Source organism: Nansenia antarctica, assembly GCF_963989245.1.
Source record: "Nansenia antarctica genome assembly, chromosome: 8".
In the NCBI taxonomy this organism is placed as follows: Eukaryota; Metazoa; Chordata; class Actinopteri; order Argentiniformes; family Microstomatidae; genus Nansenia; species Nansenia antarctica.
In genome coordinates, this window is record NC_137678.1 from 28,805,980 (window position 1) to 28,826,903 (window position 20,924).

The 20,924-nt window shown below is 44.3% G+C and overlaps 1 protein-coding gene across 1 annotated transcript; it reads right to left on the reverse strand.

Annotated features, from left to right (window-relative positions):
- Positions 1-12,151: 12,151 nt before the first annotated feature.
- Positions 12,152-20,743, reverse strand: fam3c (FAM3 metabolism regulating signaling molecule C). The gene is made up of 9 exons (XM_080537541.1): positions 20,673-20,743; positions 20,261-20,365; positions 19,847-19,873; positions 19,254-19,377; positions 18,661-18,719; positions 17,611-17,661; positions 14,264-14,348; positions 13,798-13,924; positions 12,152-12,735 (listed from the first exon to the last, which is right to left on the reverse strand). The coding sequence occupies exons 1-9, from the start codon at positions 20,686-20,688 to the stop codon at positions 12,646-12,648; spliced, it is 684 nt and encodes a 227-aa protein (XP_080393667.1). The 5' UTR covers positions 20,689-20,743; the 3' UTR covers positions 12,152-12,645.
- Between the last annotated feature and the right edge of the window lie 181 nt (positions 20,744-20,924).

Consider the following 20,924-nt stretch of genomic DNA (forward strand, 5'->3'; position numbering starts at 1 on the left):
CACTTCCCAGCACTCCCTGCTGGGTGATCTCTCTGTTCTGTTAGTGTAAGATTCAAGATTCAAGATTCAAGATTCAAGATTGCTTTATTGTCTGTCACACAGTGACAGCAATTCTCCTTTGACAGGCAGAAGTGCAGCTCATGAATGCAGTTTCCACATTAAAAACACACATAGGTCACATACATTAATACATACAATAAAAACAGACAGACATAGCAGTGTTTATAAAATGTAGTGCCTATTCAAAAAGTCCAGTCATAAGTGTGTGTTCCTATTTTGTTCTTTTGCCTGCCTGCCTTGCACAGGGAGTTGGGGACTGCCCCAATGGGCCGGTGGTTCTGGTGGGTTCGTGTTCAGGAGTGGAGACGACGTCTCTCACCTGTTTGTCCAACCTACAGAATTGCACCGGTTTTTGAGCAGCGTCGGTCTCCCTGTGGGGGTTCTGTTTTGTGTTAGCACAGGAAGATGTGTTCTTCCTGTGGCTTTCTGTTCTGGTAAAGTTCCCTTAATTGTGCTAACTGTTAACCACTGCCTGCTGTCATCTCTCTGTCCTGCACCGCACCTGGGACTGCCACACACCCCCCCGCGCTACAACGCATAGCCGGCGTTCAAAAAGACACCGATGGTCTCCTGGTCTTCTAGCACTTCTAGCACCCAGCAGCGCCAACCTATCATAGTGGCATGTTATGACAAGAAGTTACAGTACATGAAGGGACACAATTTAACAGGCATATTCGCAGGCTGAAAGCAAACTCTTAAATCAAAACATACACTCGCAGGAATCCGAAAGAAACAATCTCAAGGACCCACTGAGAGAATGTGTCAGTGAGTGACCCCGTTTTCTCGAGCATATGTTTCCATGAGAGGCGTTCTGGCTGCCGTCTCCGCTGTTACTTCCCTCGACCCAAACAGAACATCACAAGTCTTGTCATCCAAATAAACTTCTCGTAGTCAAGGGTTCGTCCAAGCCCACACTTCTTGTGATACGTGATACAGAGCAGAGCCATCCCCCTGATAGATGACACACAACTCTAGCTAGCAACAATGGCACAACGTCGAGGCGACATTACTGGTTTGATGTCGACTTTAGTAATTATTTCAGGGTCGCATTCCGACGTCCCCTCCTCTCCAAATCTGCGTTGCAGATGGGCACTGAAACAATGTGATGACAGAGAGAACGTGTGGGTGTTTATGTTCCTGCAATGCTCTTTTTTTTTAAACGGGTATCGTGTTTAAGTGCTTGGGACTAGCGTATCGTTCACGATGCAAATCGATGCCGCGGAATTTACGAGGCGGTTGTATTTATGGGAAAAGGGCCTGGACTGCTTTCCAGAAAATGTGGGCCAGTTCTGCTCCCAATAACCTATTATTCAATACCTAGAGACTGTCACGATCCTGTGAGTAAACAAATAATGCCACAATACTGTATATCGGGGTAGTAACTTATGTAACCCATTGATTTCTGTCATGCTACATACAGTATATCAGGGCGGAGACTCTTATAAAAACACACTCCAATAGTGCAGTCCATTCAACAAGTTTGGACAGGGACAGCAACCCACCAAGAAGTCCAAGAAGTCTTGAATTGCGGCCTACTGCGTCGGCTGTCCGTTCCCGTTCCATGACCGGTGATGTCTGCTGTTCCGTGACCGCTGTTCTGAAAAGACGAGTTGGGTCACAGCAATTTACTTTCACGCCAAGGAGGCCATTCAGGAGTATTGGAATGTGGCCACTAAGGTGATCCATAATTCAATAGGCCTATTCAAACCCCATATATTATCCTTTCGCCTCTTAGTCTTCGTGGAGGATAGGAGACAATGAAAGGAAAAGGAGGCCATTCAAGAGTATTGGAACGTGGCCACAGAGGTGTTCCATAATGAATGAGAAGGACGTGGTGGCTTAATGGGGGAGGTCAATGGACGACTAAATATAACACCATTGTGTCATGTCCCCATTTTGTGGTCCTCTACACAAACACAAAGACACATACCCACCCACACACACACACACACACACACACACACACACGTACACTAACCCTTCCGGCAACAGGGCCCCGATCAGCATTAGCTTCTAATAGAGTGAGGTAATGCGTCATCTACTGTGGCGTCATGTTCTCCAGGGCACAGAACAGGAAAACGCCTCTCCAGGCAACTGAATATTTTGTTAATCGGTGCAGAAATGCAGATCAAATGCGTAACCTGAAACATGTCAGTTCTTGAGTTCTTCAAATGGAAATGTTGTCAGTTTTTATTTCATGTCACACGTTATCCATACCGTTCCTCATACCATTCCTTGGGTTTGATGCCATTCCTTGCATTACAATGAGGCGGTCCTCCGATTTCTACTTTCACCCAGCCTCCACTGTAAGGCAGGGAAGGGCCCTGTATGTAGAGGGGGTACAGTCATGACCAGTAAGGCTGCAGCTGCTGAGAGACAGGGGGGATGAGGGCTATTTCCAGAGGGCAGGTCCCGAACCACTTCAACTTCCTGACCCTGCTGCAGCATACATCTGAGGTAGAGCCGACCAGGGGCCAACATGGCCCACGTCAAAGACATCTTTGTTCTCTGGAGATGACTGGAGGCTTGTGTGTGTGTGTCTGTGTGTGTGTGTGTCTGTGTGTGTGTGTGTGTCTGTGTGTGTGTGTGTGTGTGTGTGTGTGTGTGTCTGTCTGTGTATTGTATGTGTGTGTGTGTGTGTGTGTCTGTGTGCGTGTACGGGCGAAAAGTGCACCAATTTCCCATGAGTCTTAGCATCCTTAGCGTGACATTCAGTGTTATAACTCGGTTAATTCCCCTGGACTCGCATGCACACACACACGCACACACACACACACACGCACACACACACACACACACACACATTCTCAGAAAGCCTGACGAGATCAGAGTGGGGTCACGTAGCTGAGAGGGAAAAGAAAACACATAACATGGTTTTCCAGGGGAAAAAAAGGATAGACAGTTATCTGCAAATTGAAAAACACGAGGACGAGCGTGTTCACATACATGTGCCTGTCTGTATATATGTGAGACGACAAAAACAATGCAACTTATGTGACCGATGAACTCACACACACACATACACACGCACCCACACACACACACACACACACACACACACACACACACACACACACACACACACATACACACACGATCGGCCATTAGGCTGAGGATGAACCATGTCTGTGCTGAGGTCAGCAGGAATTTCCTACAGAAGCCAACAGTGTAAATACAGCTGGCTGGATCAGGAGTTTTGGAGGGGTGAGGGGTATGTGTACGTGTGTGTGTGTGTGTGTGTGTGTGTGTGTGTGTGTGTGTGTGTGTGTGTGTGTGTGTGTGTTTAGGGGTTGGGGAGGGGTTGGAAAGGGCAAAGGGTTTACGGGGGGAAGGGCTGGGAAGGTATAGACCGGGGGGTGGGGGTGTAGAGGTCGAAGGGAGTTGGAGAAACAGGAGGTGGTGGTGAGTCTTGGGTCAGGGCATAGGGGAGGGTCAGAGGGGTCGTAGGGATGTCAGGAGAGAGGGTGTGTATAATAGGGAGTGAGATTAGGTTAGGGGAGTAGTGTGTGTATAATAGTGAGTGAGTTTAGGTGAGGTTTAGGTTAGTGTGTGAGTGAATAGTGAGTGAGTTTAGGTGAGGTTTAGGTTAGTGTGTGAGGGAATAGTGAGTGTGCTTAGTGTTAAAGAGGTTGAGGGGGATTGAAAAGAGGGGAGGGGAGTTAGTCAGGTGACACAGGGCAACGAGGTTGGAGGTGGAGAGGGAGGAGGGGGTTAAAGTCACTGTGTTAGGCGCAGGGGAAATAGGGCAAAGAGTTGTGTGTGTGTGTGTAAGAGAGTGAGTGAGTAAGTGTTAGGGAGAGAGGGAGAAAGAGAGGTCAAAGGCCTCAGGCCTCAGGTCAGGGTGAGGCCAGGGGTCAACAGGGGGTGACGGCAAGTGGGTTAGGAAGACTTTTTTTTAACGCCGCCCTTCTTCATGGAACAGGTTTATTTTGGGAGGCTGCTTCACGTGGAGCGAAAAGTCTATTATATGTATTATATTATACACACACTCACACACACACACACGCACATACACACACACACACACACACACACACACATGCACACACACACACACACACACACACGCATATACACACAGACACACACACACACACACGCACACACAAGCATGTGTTTACAATGTGGGGGAAAACAAAGTGAAGGGTGTGATTGGGAAAGGCAAAGATCAGACGGGATGGTTTTCATTTACTAGGAACAAGGACGTGCTCTGTGTTGTGGGGAAAGGCCCTTAAAAGGCCAGTCCATTGGCACACACACACACACACACACACCAGAGAGTGTGTGTGTGTGTGTGTGTGTGTGTGTGTGTGTGTGTGTGTGTGTCCGTGTTCACATGTGTGAGTGAACGGAAGAGAGAGAGAGAGAGAGAGAAAGAGGGAGAGAGTGAGAGAGAGAGAGAGAGAGACATGTCTGTGTCCACATGTCTGAGTGAGCAAGGGAGAGAGAGAGAGAGACGGAGAGAGAGAGAGGGAGAGAGAGAGAGAGAGAGAGAGGAACATGAGAGAGGGATCAGCCAATACACTGTCAGTGGGAGGAGGGAGAAGTTTCCCAGGCTGCTCTGTGCAGGGGGGGCGATGCGTGGGTTGCGTTCCAGCTCCTGCCACCCCGTCTCAGAGCAGTGTACACTTATGCATTCTTCATCGGAGAAATCACAGATCTGACGTGACTTCACAGGTGAAAGCGAGGCAGCGGGACACTCCCGTTGAACAATCCGATTAAGTTGGATCAGTGATAATGGACTTGAAAGTATTCAGACATGACCAGTGTATCTGACAGACTCATGTGCTCCAGCATCAGTCGACTCGACTGACATGCGGACTGACAGTATGAACTGCACGCTAAGAAACACAAACATGACATGCTAACATGACAAGCTAAGTACTAGGACACTGTAGTCTATTTGCAGTAGACTGCGCATATCAATTACAGCAAAAACACACACACACACACACACACACACACACACATACTCACAACTGCAAGAACATGGGCCTACTTCAACGACCAAAACAACAAGCAACGACCTCTGCAGTTAACTTGAGACAGTTATACAAAAGGCGATGGCGCCACCTATCTGTCACTTTTATAGTCCACCAGAGATAATAACAAACTCACTGTGAGAAAATAATTTGTTACATCAATTTGAAATAAGGTTTTGGTTGACCAGCAAAACAGCAAGCAACAGACAAATCTGCATGAGTCTACAGGAAAGGTTCAAAGCATCTTCCTTCTCTTTCATGCTACTTACTCATTGAGTTCTTCATTTCGTGACGTTAGAATTATAAGGTTCTATCTCCATTTTTGTCAAAATTTAGTTTTTTTACATAATCTGATACATTAGGTGTTTATTAATGCCTGTGTGGTGTTATCTTTAAAATGTTTACATGTTGGAGTTAGTAATTCATAAAATACAAAGGTTCCATCTCACAAAACATAATGGAATGTGAATGTGGGAATGTGAAATTATACTCAAAATGTCCACGAGAATAAAACGTGCATCCGACTTTTACTCAGAGGTCTTGCAGCGCTCAAAAGCACTCATAGCATGTCGTGACGTTAGAATTATAAGGTTCTATCTCCATTTAGGGTAGTTCAGAGATATTGAGCGTCAAAGTTTTTACATTCCATTATGTTTTGTGAGATGGAACCTTTGTATTTCATGAATTACTAACTAAAAAATGTCAACATTTTAAACATGATTAATAAACACCTAATGGATCAGTTTATGTAAAAAACTCAATTTTGACAAAAATGGAGATAGAACCTTATAATTCTAACGTCACAATGTGTTATTAGAGGGATAGCAGGTTTACGCTTGTGAATGAAGGGTCGTCATAGAAACAAATAGGTGTGAAGATACCTTACCACCCTAATCGAAGATACCTTACCACCCTAATCAACTCCTCCCTATCCACAGGATCTGTCCCAGCGGCCTTCAAAATAGCCAGAGTCAAGCCTCTCCTCAAGAAACCTACCCTTGACCCATCATCTGTCCACAATTACAGACCTGTATCCCTTCTCTCCTTCCCTTCCAAAACCCTTGAACGCGCGCCATCTAAACAACTGACTGACTATCTCCGGAAGATGGATCACTTGGACCCCCACCAATCCGGCTTCAAGGCTGGGCATTCCACTGAGACTGCGCTCCTTGCTGTCACGGAAGCCCTCCACTCTGCCCAAGCTTCCTCCCTCTCCTCTGTTCTCATTCTCCTTGACCTGTCTGCTGCCTTCGACACAGTCAATCACCAGATCCTTCTCTCCATCCTCTCAGACCTGGGCATCTCTGGCACCGCACACTCCTGGTTTTCTTCCTACCTGGCGGGCCGCTCCTACCAGGTGACCTGGAGAGAATCGCTGTCTTCTCCACGAACCATTTCCACTGGAGTACCCCAGGGTTCTTTCCTAGGGCCCCTACTTTTCTCCCTCTACACCAAGTCTCTTGGCTCGGTAATCTCTTCACATGGGCTCTCCTACCACAGCTACGCAGACGACACTCAACTCTTCCTGTCCTTCCCCCCGTCTGATGTACACGTGGCAACCCGTATCTCAGCATGTCTCGCTGACATTTCAACTTGGATGGCTGACCACCATCTCAAGCTCAATCTTAACAAGACCGAGCTCCTCTTCATCCCCGGGAAAGCCTGCCCTCTCCAAGACTTCTCCATCACAGTGGAGAACTCTACTGTAACCCCCTCCCTGACAGCCAAGAACCTTGGAGTGATCCTGGATAACCAACTATCCTGTGCGGAGAACATTGCAGCAACGGCTCGCTCCTGCAGATTCTTCCTCTACAACATCAGAAGGATACGACCATTCCTTACCAGAGAGGCAGCGCAACTCTTGACCCAGGCACTGGTCATCTCCCGCCTGGATTACTGCAATGTACTCCTGGCTGGGCTCCCCGCTTCAGCCATTAGACCTCTGCAGCTCATCCAGAATGCTGCTGCCCGGCTGGTATTCAACCTCCCCAAATACTCGCATGTCACCCCTCTCCTTCGCACCCTGCACTGGCTCCCGATAGCAGCTCGCATCAGATTCAAGACCCTGGTGCTTGCATACCAGGCAGCTAAAGGGACAGCCCCTGCCTACCTGAAGGAAATGGTAACCCCCCAAACCCCTGCCCGCTCACTCCGCTCCTCCACCTCGGCTGGCCGACTGGCCCCACCTCCTCTACACAGCAGTCGGGCTGCCCGATCACGTCTCTTCACAACACTGGCTCCCCGCTGGTGGAATGAGCTCCCCACTGCCGTCAGAACGGATGAGTCACTACCCATCTTCCGTCGTAGACTGAAGACCTATCTCTTCAGGTTACATCTTAACTGCTCCTCCTGAGACATCTTCTGACCCTCACCACTACGTCTCCTAAAGACACCCGCTTTCCCCTCTACTGTGTCCCTAAGAACTTCTATTGCCCCCCTTGTACTGTTTCTCAGTTTCTCCAGAAAAAAAATTAAAATAAAAAATGTAGTAGAAGGCGATAGGGAGAAGGTTTTTTCTTCTATCAGTGGCCCCGGGCCCGAGCTAGATTACTCTTCCTGCAACGAATGGTGGACTGCTGATTCACATGCTTAGTATTCAAATGTATTGATTGTAAGTCGCTTTGGAATAAGGCGTCTGCTAAATGCCCAAAATGTAAATGTAAATGTAAATGTAACATAAGACGTCCCTACAACATAATTATACACTCTAAATTATATACTCTAAATAACAGTAAAAGTGTTGGCATAGGCTAGTTACCAAGAAATATACATGAAACCCTAAGCTGGTACAGTTATCCAAGATGTCTTAAGGCAGGCTTAGAATTAGTTTTCTTACTTATTAGAAGATGCTGTTAATCATCCATAATGCCATCTCAATGTGGAGCAGTACAATATGTGTTCAATATGTCCTACATGTAGCCAAATTCTAAGATGTTTCAGATATTTTGACATGATGTGTCAAATTATGAGCTTTCCAGATTCAGTAAAAAAAAACAAGAAGCAGAACACCATTGAAGACAGAATGAGCTTTATTAATCACATTTGAGTTTAATAAATAAAGAGTTATTTGAATGTTTCATATCACAGCAGAGATTAAAGAACATTGCAACAAAATGATGAGGACAAAACAGATCAGAATAGTTTCAAATATGTTAACTCTCCTGTAACAGGGATAAGGGTTAACAATATCATCAGGAATCGGGAATACAGAACAGATATTATAGACCCGTCTATGGGTTTATACTATAGGTTAGGCAAGGCACAGTTGTGGGCTGGATTCCATTCTGAAAACACTACCCTTGATGTCTGATCACCTATCCCTTCCTGGGTTGGTGATAGTCAAGGCATAGTCAATATTTACAATTTATAAAGTGCAGTACATCTGGCAGGGTTAGTGCAGTGAGTCAGGTGTTGAGAGTCCTTATAGCAGAGGGGAAACAAATATTTTTAAAACAAGATGTTTTGGTGGCCAGGGATCGGTAGAGCCGTCGAGAGGGCAACAGTTGAAACAGGTGGTGAGCAGGGTGGGAGGGGTCAGAGATAATTTTATGTGCTCTATTTGTGGCGCGTTTGAGATATAGTGATTCAACTGAAGGGAGAGGGGTGCCGATGATCTTAGATGATTTTCTTACTATTCGCTGTAGTTTTTTCCGTGATTTACTGTCCGAGCTGCCGTACCAAACTGTGATGGATGAGGTGAGTATGCTCTCAATGATGGCGGTGTAGAACTGAAGGACGAGGTTTTGTTTTACTTTGAATTTTTTGAGCTGTCTGAGAAAGAATAGTCGTTGGTGGGCTTTTTTGGTGATGTAGAACTGCATGAACTGCATTTGGTGATGAACTGCACCAAGCCTACCCATTGTTTTTATTTATTTCAAGTATCCACTAGGGGGAGTCATCAAGAGCATAGGGGAGGGTGCATGTTATCAGAATGGTATCCTCCCATGGTCCACATTTGGGCACATTGAGAAATATGTAGAAACCCATTGATTCACAAGTCTGATCCTTTGTAAAAGGCAATATGGAGAGTCCACTTGTATACACTTGTTTACATGTAATATACCCCTCAGTGGCGCGATAAAATAAATTCATTCCAAGTCCTAGAATAACTTGTTCTGTCCTGAAAGCATATCAAACTTAATCCTGGGGCTTATTCAGAAGGATCAAACGTTCAAATGGCTGATAGCATTGTGTTTATACCCGTCATGGGAAACCGGTTTGGCAACAACTGATATTATTAGTGGAGGATACTTTTACCCCCAGGTGGTATCATCGTTACTTACAAAGCAATCATGCAACATTTGTCATGGTCAGATCAGTCAGGAAAAACACCTGGCCTTCATGATGAGGGGGGGGGGTAAGGAGATGAGGAGAGGAAGCCAGGAATCAGTTTGTTCCAGGTAACAGGACCAAGAGGTTGGTACATGGGAGGGGGGGGAGGGGGTTACTCCTGTCTTTGGGGAATGCAGCCTTCCATCTCCAACACTTCGGGCCAGCCTTTGTTTGTCTCTTAGTAGAGGCAGTTAACAACTTTTGACTTCAGTTCATGCAACAAATGTCAGACAAATAACAACAAATAACAGAACACCATTGAAGACGGAATGAGCTTTATTAATCACATTTAATTTAAGTTTAATAAATAAAGAGTTATTTGAATGTTTCATATCACAGCAGGGATTAAAGGACATTGCAACAATGAGGCTAAAAAAGATCAGAATAGTTTCAGTGTGTCTCTTGATGTTGGACTGCTGGTTAACAATATCATCAGGAATCGGGAATACAAAACAGATATTACAGACCCGTCTATGGGTTTATGCTATCCGGTTGTTAAGTCTGACGTCAAACGTGACGTTTTGGAATTTCCGGGTCCAAACCAGAAATTCTCCGCACCAGAATACCAGTGTACTACAGCGGTAGAATGACAGTTTAATCGTTTTTTAGACTCGGATCTATTCATACAACAAGGGACACAGCACTTTCCCGGTTCCCCCATATTGTCAGGGTATTTGAGCTTCGGAAAAGCGCTATATAAATATAATTAATTATTATTATTATTGCGGCATTTCGAAGACAGCGCCTCAGCCAACTTTGGACCCGGAAATACGTCACGACTTAACAACCGAATAGGTTAGGCAAGGCACAGTTGTGGGCTGGATTTCATTCTGAAAACATGATCCCTTACATCTACTCTTGATATCTGTTCACCTATCTCTTCCTGGGTTGGTGCCAAATAGTGGAAAAATAGTGCCAAATAGTGTCCGCCTGCCAAAATGAGTCCAGGTTGCGGTAATCAGGCGTTTGAACGCTGTTGCTATGCCGCTGCTAGCATTCCTGAGTAAACTCTACCACTTGTTGTTTCTCCATTACCCATGCGTATCTTAAATTGGGAAGACAAATGTAATCGTCTCGCACTTGAATAGCATTAAGATTGATGCGGGCTCACTAGTCAGCTATAGCTTTTATGTTGGCATGGCCTTTTTATATTAAAACACATACCTCACACGTAATTCACTATGCTAATGTTACCGATAATTAACTGATGTTGCAAACAAACCCACATCACATCAGCCAAATTAGTGATTAATATAATTCCATAACTGGATACTATTTTGTTTCATAGCTAGCTAACTAATATACTTACTTACTTGTCAAATATACATTTGGGACAGTAATAGTTCAGTCAAATTACTGGCATGCTGCTAGATGATAAGTAAACAAGTAAGCTAGTTAGCTAGCTATGATTGGAAGCGTAAAGTATTAGCATGCTGGAATGCTAGCGTCGGAATAGTAGCGAACGTGTCATGGCATTTGAATACATCACCCCAGACACATTTTGACAGGCAGACACTATTTGGCATGACAATGCAAGACTTGTTTTATTTATTTATTGCAAGTCTCCACTAGAGGGAGTCATCAAGAGCATCGGGGAGGGTGCATGTTATCAGAATGGTATCCTGCCATGGTCCACATTTGGGCACATTGAGAAATGTAGAAAACCATTGAAGTCTGATCCTTTGTAAAAGGCAATATGGAGAGTCCACTTCACTGAGTAAAAAGGTAATATACCCCTCAGTGGCGGGGTAAAATAAATCCTTCATTACAAGTCCTCACAGTAAATGGAGACAATGGTTTTAGACTCACAAAAGACACATTAAGAGAGTTACATCAAAAGGCTGATAGCGTTGTGCTTACAGTTGCAATATCCCCAGGTCTCAATTCCTGCAAAGCTGCCAAACAGGCTCTGGAGTGACCAACCTGTTCATATTGTACATCGCAGGGAAAGCCGTCATGTCCAAACATAAACAAGTGGTTGTAATTTGATCAACATGCCTGTTTTTATGACTTCGGTAAACTCAAACCAAAGAGCACTTCAATCTTACTTTTGACACTTTGACTATGCTCCATATTCTTCTTTATTCCAACTTTTCTACATATTTAAAAATAAATCTTAGCTTCACAAAGCAGGTAGCTAAACTGGTAGCTAAGCTACCATTAGCTTACCATAAGCTAAGCTAGATAAACTGATTCTTGCCTTGCCTTCTTACCACCCAGAGTGACTACAGCTAAGGTTAGCATACGAGAGGTGACAGTGACATCACAATGCAGTCAGTAGTAATGAAGTTACCCTAGCATTAACACTGCTAGGCGGAAGACATATGATAGAGAGTAAGTCGTTTTAAAAGTAAAAACAGAAACAAGAGAAACAACAGTTTTTCACTGCTTTGAATTTGGCCCTACAATCCCAAGTGATTACAACAATCGTCAATCATTGAAAAACACTCACAAAATAATTTTCTGAACCATACATATGTGAACCTGTCCAAAACGTCAAAGGGTCACATAGCTTTACTAAAACACACACACACACACACACACACACACACACACACACACACAAACACACACACACAAACACACAAACACACAAACACGCACTCACTTGTGCTTTCCACGACATACATCTAGACGCCTACCCCCTCCCCATTCCACCCAAAAAACAACCAATCCCTAGAAGAAAAATGCAATATTATACTATTTGCACTTTTAAGTCATATAATACTACAAATATTGGTAAATTAAAGGAATTATATTAAGACAATATGGAACCTTTGAAAAAGGATCTTATAATTTGGATCATTTTCCCGTGGTTATATTTACAAATTTCACAGTGATCAGTAACCCTCTCTCTCCATAAATAGACAAAACCAAAAAAGCAATAAGGAGTGAGGTGGAAATTCCACCCATCTTATCAGAGGGCAAGCTGAAGCAATTACCATTTGATTAAGGATTGGGAGGAAGGGGCTAGGAGTCCGTCTGGAATTCGTCCGGTGGTGGCTTCCTCTCTTCATATTCCTCTCCTCTTTCATCTGCGCTGACCTAAATGGACAGATCAGGTGACAACTACACAAAGAAGCTCGACACCTGTCATGACGGTTGGGTCATGAGTCGGGCCAGGAGTTTATCCCATGGTCAGATCAGTTAGGAAAAACACCTGGCCTTCATGATGACGGGGCACGGAGATGAGGAGAAGAAGCCAGGAATCAGTTTGTTCTAGGTAACAGGTCCAAGAGGTTGGTACATGGGAGGGGGGGGAGGGAGGGGGTTACTCCTGTCTTTGAGGAATGCAGCCTTCCATCTCCAACACTTCAGGCCAGCCTTCGTATTTGTTGGTCTCTGCCTGGTTCTTTATGTGCTGGAAAGGTAAACACACAGTATGTTTGTATTAACGCCCAGTGCCTGCCCTGGCCCGGCCTGTGTCCTGATAAGGCTAGGAACATTAGCCAGCTGGCCTCCCAACGGTACGAGGAAACATACAAGGTAGACCCTGAAGGAGCATCTGCGTTCTATGGGTTATGGAGTAAAACATACTCAGTATGTGGCAAATGTCGAATGTCAATCTTACTAAAGATAATCTGGAAATATTAAAGAAAATGAATAAGTCAAAAGGTGTGGAAAGGAACTGTGAATGGAAAATAATACTCATGGTCCTACATAGGCTATAGCACGTGACCTTGTGTCCACTCTGCATGCACTACAACACTCACTTAGGGCTTTCACACCGCCAAAGAACCGCTCCAAGTCACACCGCCAAAGAACCAAACAAGTCTCGGAGCCTGAAAAGTTGGTTCGCAGCGGGAACAAGAAAACTGTGGTTCTCAAGCGGGAACCAAAATCTACAACAGTCATGTCGTCAGTGGGTGTGTCATATTCTAGGCTGCAAAGTCCAACAAGAGGGAAGGAGACAAAATGTAATCTAATCTAAATGTAATCATTAGTGATCAAAACAATTATCAAACGTTTCATCATTCTCTCTATCTTCCTCACATGCTCAGGAACATTCCTAATTTCTCACATGCTCAGCAAACGCACGCACACGCGCAAACGCGAATTTGATGACGCGGATGGTTCCGGTTACACTGGTATGAACGCGGGCTGGTTCGCCAGAGAGCACCAAGGTTTGGTGGTTTCAGAACAGGAGCGGTTCCTTGGTGGTGTGAAAGCCCTAACTGAGTATCCCTGGTCCACACATGGGCCTAAATACTTCTGAGCGTTTGATTGATCCTGCCTGAATTGTCAGACACTTTTGAGACTATCCTATTGGTCCAATTGGGCCAGGAAAACTGGCAAACTCAATCAAGCAAAGCTTAGGATCTGATCTGACTTGAAATACTAATTGAACCTAGGTCTGGCCTAGCCATCCAGCAAAGAGAGGTGAAAGAGTTCCAAACCAGGGTTATGAAGGGGGTTAAATTACCTGCTCAAAGGGACTCTTGGTCTTAATCCCTTTACCGCCCACAAAGATCCAGTTGTCTCTGAAGCCTAAAGCGTTGATACTGGAGCTGCCCAGTTCAGCTATCAGCTTCTTTGCCTCGTCGTTGAGCCTGTGGACAGAACACAGAACAACGTCAATGACATGATCAGGAAACAATCGACTGTCACCAACGCTTTATTTAGCGTGACACAGTAAACCACAATAAAACCTCAACATTCATTGAACTCATTCATTGTAACTACCTTGTTAACAGTAGCGGAGTTGGGGTCAAACTCCCTTTGAGTCCATTGGTAGATTAATGATAGTTCTTACAGCATGGTGATTTCTAAATTCTAGTTTTGTGCCAAATGTAATTTGTGTAGAAGTATTTAAAATGCTGACTCCCAGTCATAGGTACCAAGCAAAGCATGGACTTGTGAAACGTTTGTCTTTTGTCAAGAGCTCTTACTTTGTGAAAGAATCATCGAAGGTGGCGATCATCACCACTGTCCCTTCCTCGATGGTCTTCAGGAACTTAATGAGAGTGTTGACATCTGCCGAGGGGACACACACATTCACATTTACATTGACTTGTGTTTGCCCTATTCCCAGACGGTTAGAAGTCTGGGAATTTCTTAGAAGTTTCTTAGAAATGTTCTCATTCCTCATCTCCTCTCCCCTTGCCTCCTTCTCAGAAGTCGAGAAGGGGGGAGGAGAATATCTGAGGTGCGTCCCCTAAAGCCCAATTTATACTTCTGCGTAAAATCTACGCCGTAGCCTACGCCGTAGGTTGACGCGCACCTCTCCAAAAATGTAACTACGCGGAAGTGCCTACGCAGACCGTAAGCACTGTGATTGGTCCGCTTGGTAGCACATGATTCCGACATGATTCCGACTCTCTCGTAGGCCTAAATGCGGAAGCCATGACAGAAATGTCATTTACTTTTTCTGTAATTACTTATTAATAAAGATTAGAAAAATTATGATAACCATCTTATTATCTTAGTTTAATGTAATTTCAATGCATCATAGACATTTTCTTTACAACAAGCATAACAAAAAAATCGCTATTATGCCGCTATGAGTACATCGACCAACGCGACGCAGACCGACCAACGCAGAACTATAAATTGGGAGAGCCCTTGCGTAGGCTACGGCGTAGCCGCGCGTAAATTATAATTTATAATTAAGTATAAATTGGGCTTAAGACCTTCTCCTTGGACGTGATTTGAGGAGGTGGTGAGGAGAGAAGATGCGGTGAGGAATGTATTGAGGACTCAGTGTTTCCCCTAGGTTTGCTGCCTTGGGGGGGTGGCATGGACCGTGGCATGGACCCCCCCCCCCAGCGTCATGTCCAGGTGGTGTACTAACTTGTACATTAAGCCGCCTCACGCTACGGAAACAGGAGATAGGCTCCTGTCCTATGGGCCATTAGGCTCGAGAACCGTCGGTTCTTAAGGCTACTTACTTATGTGGTCTTGACTACCTGTCCACTTTCTCACCTGGTTCTTGCTTTTTTTTTAACTTTTTTTTTTAACCTTTATTTAACCAGATAGGTCGGTTGAGAACAAATTCTCATTTGCAACGACGATCTGGCCAATTGGCAGAACAGAGGCAAGTCAGTACACAGAATACAACACAGTATATACGATACAAAACACGATATATACAATATAAAACATGAGTGCAATACAGTATCAAAAATATCTATACATTGCAGCAGGGGGAAGTTATCTTAAAAGCAAGTGCAGTGATCCGAGACAACATCTGAAAGTGAGTGTTTAAAAGTGGGTAATGCTATAAAAGTGGTGAGTTTTAATGACAACTGCAACGCATTCCAGTCAGTGGGGGCAGCAAACTGAAAAGAGTGACGGCCAAAGGAGGTGCGGACTTTGGGGGGGACCAGAGTGATGTATTTGTTGAAGCGGAGATTGCGAGTGCTGGATGAGAAGTTCAGTAGTAAGCAGAGGTAGGGGGGGGATTTGCCGATGATGGATTTATAGATGAACTGATACCAGTGGGTCAGTCGCCTGGTGTGGAGTGATGGCCAGTTGACTTGGGAGTACAGGTCGCAGTGATGTGTATTGAAAGGGGCACCGGTGACAAAGCGGATGGCAGTGTGATGGATGACGTCCAGTTTATTGAGAAGGTTTTTGGGGGCAATCCTGTAAATGATATCTCCATAGTCTAGAATTGGCAGGATGGTCATTTTTACCAGAGTGTGTTTTGCAGAGTGGGTGAAGGAGGCTTTGTTGCGGTACAGGAAACCAATTCTTGTTCTGACTTTAGTGAGTAGGTTATTGATGTGGGTTTGGAAGGAGAGTGAACTATCAAGCCAGATACCTAGAAATTTGTATGTGTTGACAAATTCTAGTACTGACCCATCCAGTGAGGTGATTTTTGGGGGACAGGAGGCTTGGGGTAGGGTCCGATTGAAGATCATGCATTTAGTTTTATCTGTGTTTAGGAGAAGATGGAGGTTGGAGAAGGCATATTGGATGCTATTAAAGCTGTGTTGGAGATCGGTCAGGGCGGTGTTCAGAGAGGGGCCAGACGTGTAAAGAATGGTGTCGTCAGCATACAGATGGATGTAAGAGTTTCCAGCCGCGTGAGCAATGTTATTTATAAAAATATTAAATAGTGTTGGACCCAGAATGGAGCCCTGGGGGACACCCATGGACAGGGACATTGGGTCAGACAGCAGGCCTTCAGCTCTCACAGACTGCACACGACCAGAGAAGTAGTTGTTAAACCATGCCAGGCATTCCTCTGCGAGTCCAACATCCTTGAGTGTGCCGACACCATCCTGCTCTCTCTCCTTCTCTCCCTCTCTATCCTCCTCTCTCCCTTTTGCTGTCAACCAAAAGGCAAACATAACAACCAGTATTTATTATACTGGTTTTTATTATTATTTATTATTTATTATAATGAGTATTTATAATCTAATAAGAGGTATACATTGATCCATATCAATTTATAACATAATTATAATTGAATATTGGATTGCTGTGGGCAATGCAGTCAGATAATGTAATTTTGACTTTACTCTCTCACCTGAAAACATTTGTGTATGTCCAACTATAAAAAACTGACATTTCCAATGCTTCAATCCACTGTCCATGTACTGTAAATATGCCATTATGGTATTACCATAAAGCCCAATTCTAGCAGAATAAGAAAGATTGTATATCTACTTTAAGTAAAATAATAAAGTGCATCCAGTTAGCTCTTTAGCTGGCATGTGTGCAGCAGACTAGCTCATCTCATCACCTCTGAGCACGCTAGCTACCTAGCTTGCTAGTTCTTTGACACTATTTACATACCATGGAACTATAATCAGACACTTTATAGTGGTCACAATAATAAAGACCAATTTGAACCAACTTGCTCTGTTAGAACACTCAGCAATTATATTTGCTAACGTTTCAACTTGCTTACTTTCTATCTGAAGACATCTCACCCGGCAAAAACTCTCTCGCGTCGCGCGCGCACTCGCGCAAAATCTTGTATTATTCTCCAGCGCGAAGCGTAGTGTGGAGATAGGTTTGGCTATGCGAGACTACTGGCGGACTAACGTTACCAAAGAGCCCATGGGCTTGCCACTCGCCAGATTCGGGTTGGGTGCATTTTTAAAAAGCGGATATTTTAGCCTGCTTGTCAGGTGTTTGGTGTCTACGTCCGTAATAATTCCTCTTTCTTGGGGGGGCGGGGGGTTCCGTTAGGCAAAGGTAGGGGAAACACTGGGATTTTTGAGATTCACCTCAGACGTGAAATGCCAAACAAGAAACCAATCAACCAATCAAAAGCAGCGCTCACCTCCGGCCCACATGTCAAAGCTGTCGGTGTTGATGACCTTTCCTGTCTTTCCTGTGAGGGGAAAAAAGAAAATATTAGCAATCAATAGTGCTATTCTACTGTTCAGCACTTGATTCAGCATATGATTAACCTTAAACAGTTCCTAGTGTATTTAGTTACTGTGAACAGTGGGGTATTGTGGTAGGCATTGCCGCTGTCTATCTTTAGAAGTTCAGAAATTGTAGCCAATATAACATCAGTGATGTTAAACCTACAGTAGAGCGTTGTTAAACTGTTAGCCAGTGGTGGGCTTGGAGCACCAGGAAGAAGTTTAACCAAATATGAAATATAGTTACACCACTACTTAAACTAACAACAGACAACGTGTGGAGGTTTTGTACCAGCCCAGCACCGACCCACCTGACTCAAATATTATATGGATTATATTATATATTATAATGCATACATACTCCCCTACCCCTACATGCATACAACCTCCCCTACCCCTAACCATCTCCCCTAACCCTGCCAACCCCCTCCCCGTTCGTTAACTCTGTGTTCTATGTGCTCATGTTATCTGTTGCTTGTTGTTTCTGTGTTTTCCGTTTTTTTCCATATTGTCAGCGTCTTTGAGCCTCGGAAAAGCGCTATATATGTTACGGTACATGTGGGAATACGGTACATGTGGGAATAACCCTAGGGTTAGGGTTAGTAGGTGCTACGGTTAGGGTTAGGGTTAGGGATGCCAGCATGTAGCAAGTCGACGTAGCACCTAACCCTAACCCTAGTTTTCCCACATGTACCGTATTCCCACATGTACCGTAACATATGCATATAATGAATTATTATTATTATTATATATTAGGTGTTTTAGCGCTAGGCTGGAACAAGTCTGCACTACACTGTGTTCCCTCCAGAGCCGGAGTCGCCCATCCCTGACCAAAGTTCAGGACTACTCAGATATCCACATCCTGCTTCCTCCTCACCTGTGCCAAAGATCAACCGAGAGTGAGAGATTTGACTACGAGCACAATGAGGATTAGTGTTTGCCTAAAGAACAGAGTATTTCACCATTAATCAAGGCGATGTTTATTCCTCTTCCAACGTTGTTCTTCACGCCACTCATCAGTCTGAAAGAAAGGAATCAAGAGCTTATTGATAATAATAATAATAATAATAATAATAATAATAATAATAATAACTTTCATTTATATAGCGCCTTTCAAAAAACCCAAGGACACTTTACAATTCTAAGGGAATGATCAGACAGACAAAACAGAAAACAAACAAAGCAAAATTGAAACAATGACTAATATTAACACACCTACATTATCCTATTATTATGTGAGGTATGTAGGTATGTATGTATGTATGCGTAAGTTGCCGTAAACAAGATAAACAAGATAAACAAGGCAGTAAAAACATAGCATAACTACTTTTTCCTGCTATGACTGGTGGGTAGATGATTTCCCTGACTTAGTCAAATGTTTGTTGTAAGTCGCTTTGGATAAAGGCGTCTGCTAAACGCCAAAAATGTAAATGTAACTGTAACAGATAATGTACTTTTTGGTCTACCCGCCAAAGCCTAAATCTACCCGCATGTGGCGGTGTTCTTTCCCCCCCCCCCCCCCCCTTAAAGGGAGGGACGTATCTATCTCTCTTACATGATGTCCTCCAGGCAGATCTTTGGCCCCACCACACTGGCGGCTCCGCTGGACATCTTAAAGGAGAAGTGGCCCGCTGGACACTGCTTGGACAGGCCACACTTAAACCGGGAAGGTTTGGTAGCTGTGGATGGAATTCCAAAACAAATACCCGAGCTTACACACCCAATTTATTACACACCCATTTATTTTCAAACAACACAGCCAACATCAGCTAACAAAGGCCCTAAACAAGCACCACACAGAGCACATTCCCGATGAGTCATTGTCATTAAAAACCTGACTGATAATAACACTATTATATAGAGCTTCGCTCAATAAATACTACTCTCCTGCTAATCCCCCGCGCTATGCACTCACTACTAAAGCCAGGACATGAAGCAAGCCTAAGGCGTCTATTAGGCTAGGACTTAGCATACATGATGGAGCGTTGTCATTGTTAAGACCGTCGCTGCGTTTCATATAAAATGGGGGGAAAGAATACAGAAGAACAGAATATCTTAAGATAGACCAAAAGGAATTAATTTTAATTAAAAGGAATTAACAGGTGAAGACACAGTGACAGATAATAAGTGATTAGAGAGTGTACTTACGACCTCCATCAACAGAGACAGACCTTGCTGGAGAGGGACAGAAACACAAAACACATTGATTTCAGACACATTTCAACATCTTACGGAAGTATACGGCTAAATGAAGAAGTCAACACAGAAGTTCCTCATTTCTCCTGTAGAGTCAACTCAGAAGTTCCTCATTTCTCCTGTAAGTCAGCTAAGGGTTTTTACAGGATACAGAAAACAGACTCAAACACTTAGCTATCGCATTTCAGAGTTGACCTAGGGGGGAATCACATCAGACATTCTGTCTCTTCCACACAACCCGAGGGGTGGTTTTTTGACATGACGAAGCAATTGGCTAGTCTAACCCCCCTTCCTCAAAGATGACTCCTTCATGGGACTGGTGGTAATGTTGGTGGTAAAAACAGAATGAGCCACAGCCAGACTCACCAAACATGTTTGCCAAATTAAAGTCCATGTTGATGTCCAGCAGCTCGAAGGCCAGGAACACGGCTAGCATGAAGGTCCCAACCACGGCTGCCAGCTTTAAGAGGCCTGAGAGAGAGAGTGGAGAGAGGGTAGAGACAGAGAGAAAGAGATAAGAGACAGAGAGAAAGAGATAAGAGACAGAGAAAGCAGTTCACAATCTACAAGCTACTCGCTTTGCAATACCAAAATTAAGTTAAGCGAAGATAATGTCAAGAGAAGAGATGTCACACACTGACATGGGCAGGCAGCCCACATCTGAAACAAGTGACTTCTGCAATGTCATCACACCAGACAGCACCGTGCATTAGGCGATAGCCAGGCTTATACCTAAGCTAAGGCATCACAACTGGTAGTTCAATAGCAAAAGACCTACCTCCGGTTCGAAGCATTTTCGGAACGAAGAGTCTTCAGTACGCCACAGAGTCCTCAGTCCAAACAACACCACAACTATTGGAACCCTGAGGACAAAAAACACATGCACATGTCCACACACAGTGTGTGTGTTAGCCACTTCAACTGGATCAGCAAGTTTCACAAACTCCAGAAATGCTTTGAACTTCACTGAGAGTAATGAACAAGAAGAATGCCAAGACAAGACCACTCCATGAAAACCTCATTTCAGAGA

Coding starts and splice junctions, on each gene's coding strand:
- fam3c (XM_080537541.1), bottom strand. Junction 19,378..19,846: donor TGTCTCTGTTGATGGAGGTC/GTAAGTACACTC, acceptor TTCCATCCACAG/CTACCAAACCTTCCCGGTTT. Junction 18,720..19,253: donor ATCTGCCTGGAGGACATCAT/GTAAGAGAGATA, acceptor CCTTTCTTTCAG/ACTGATGAGTGGCGTGAAGA.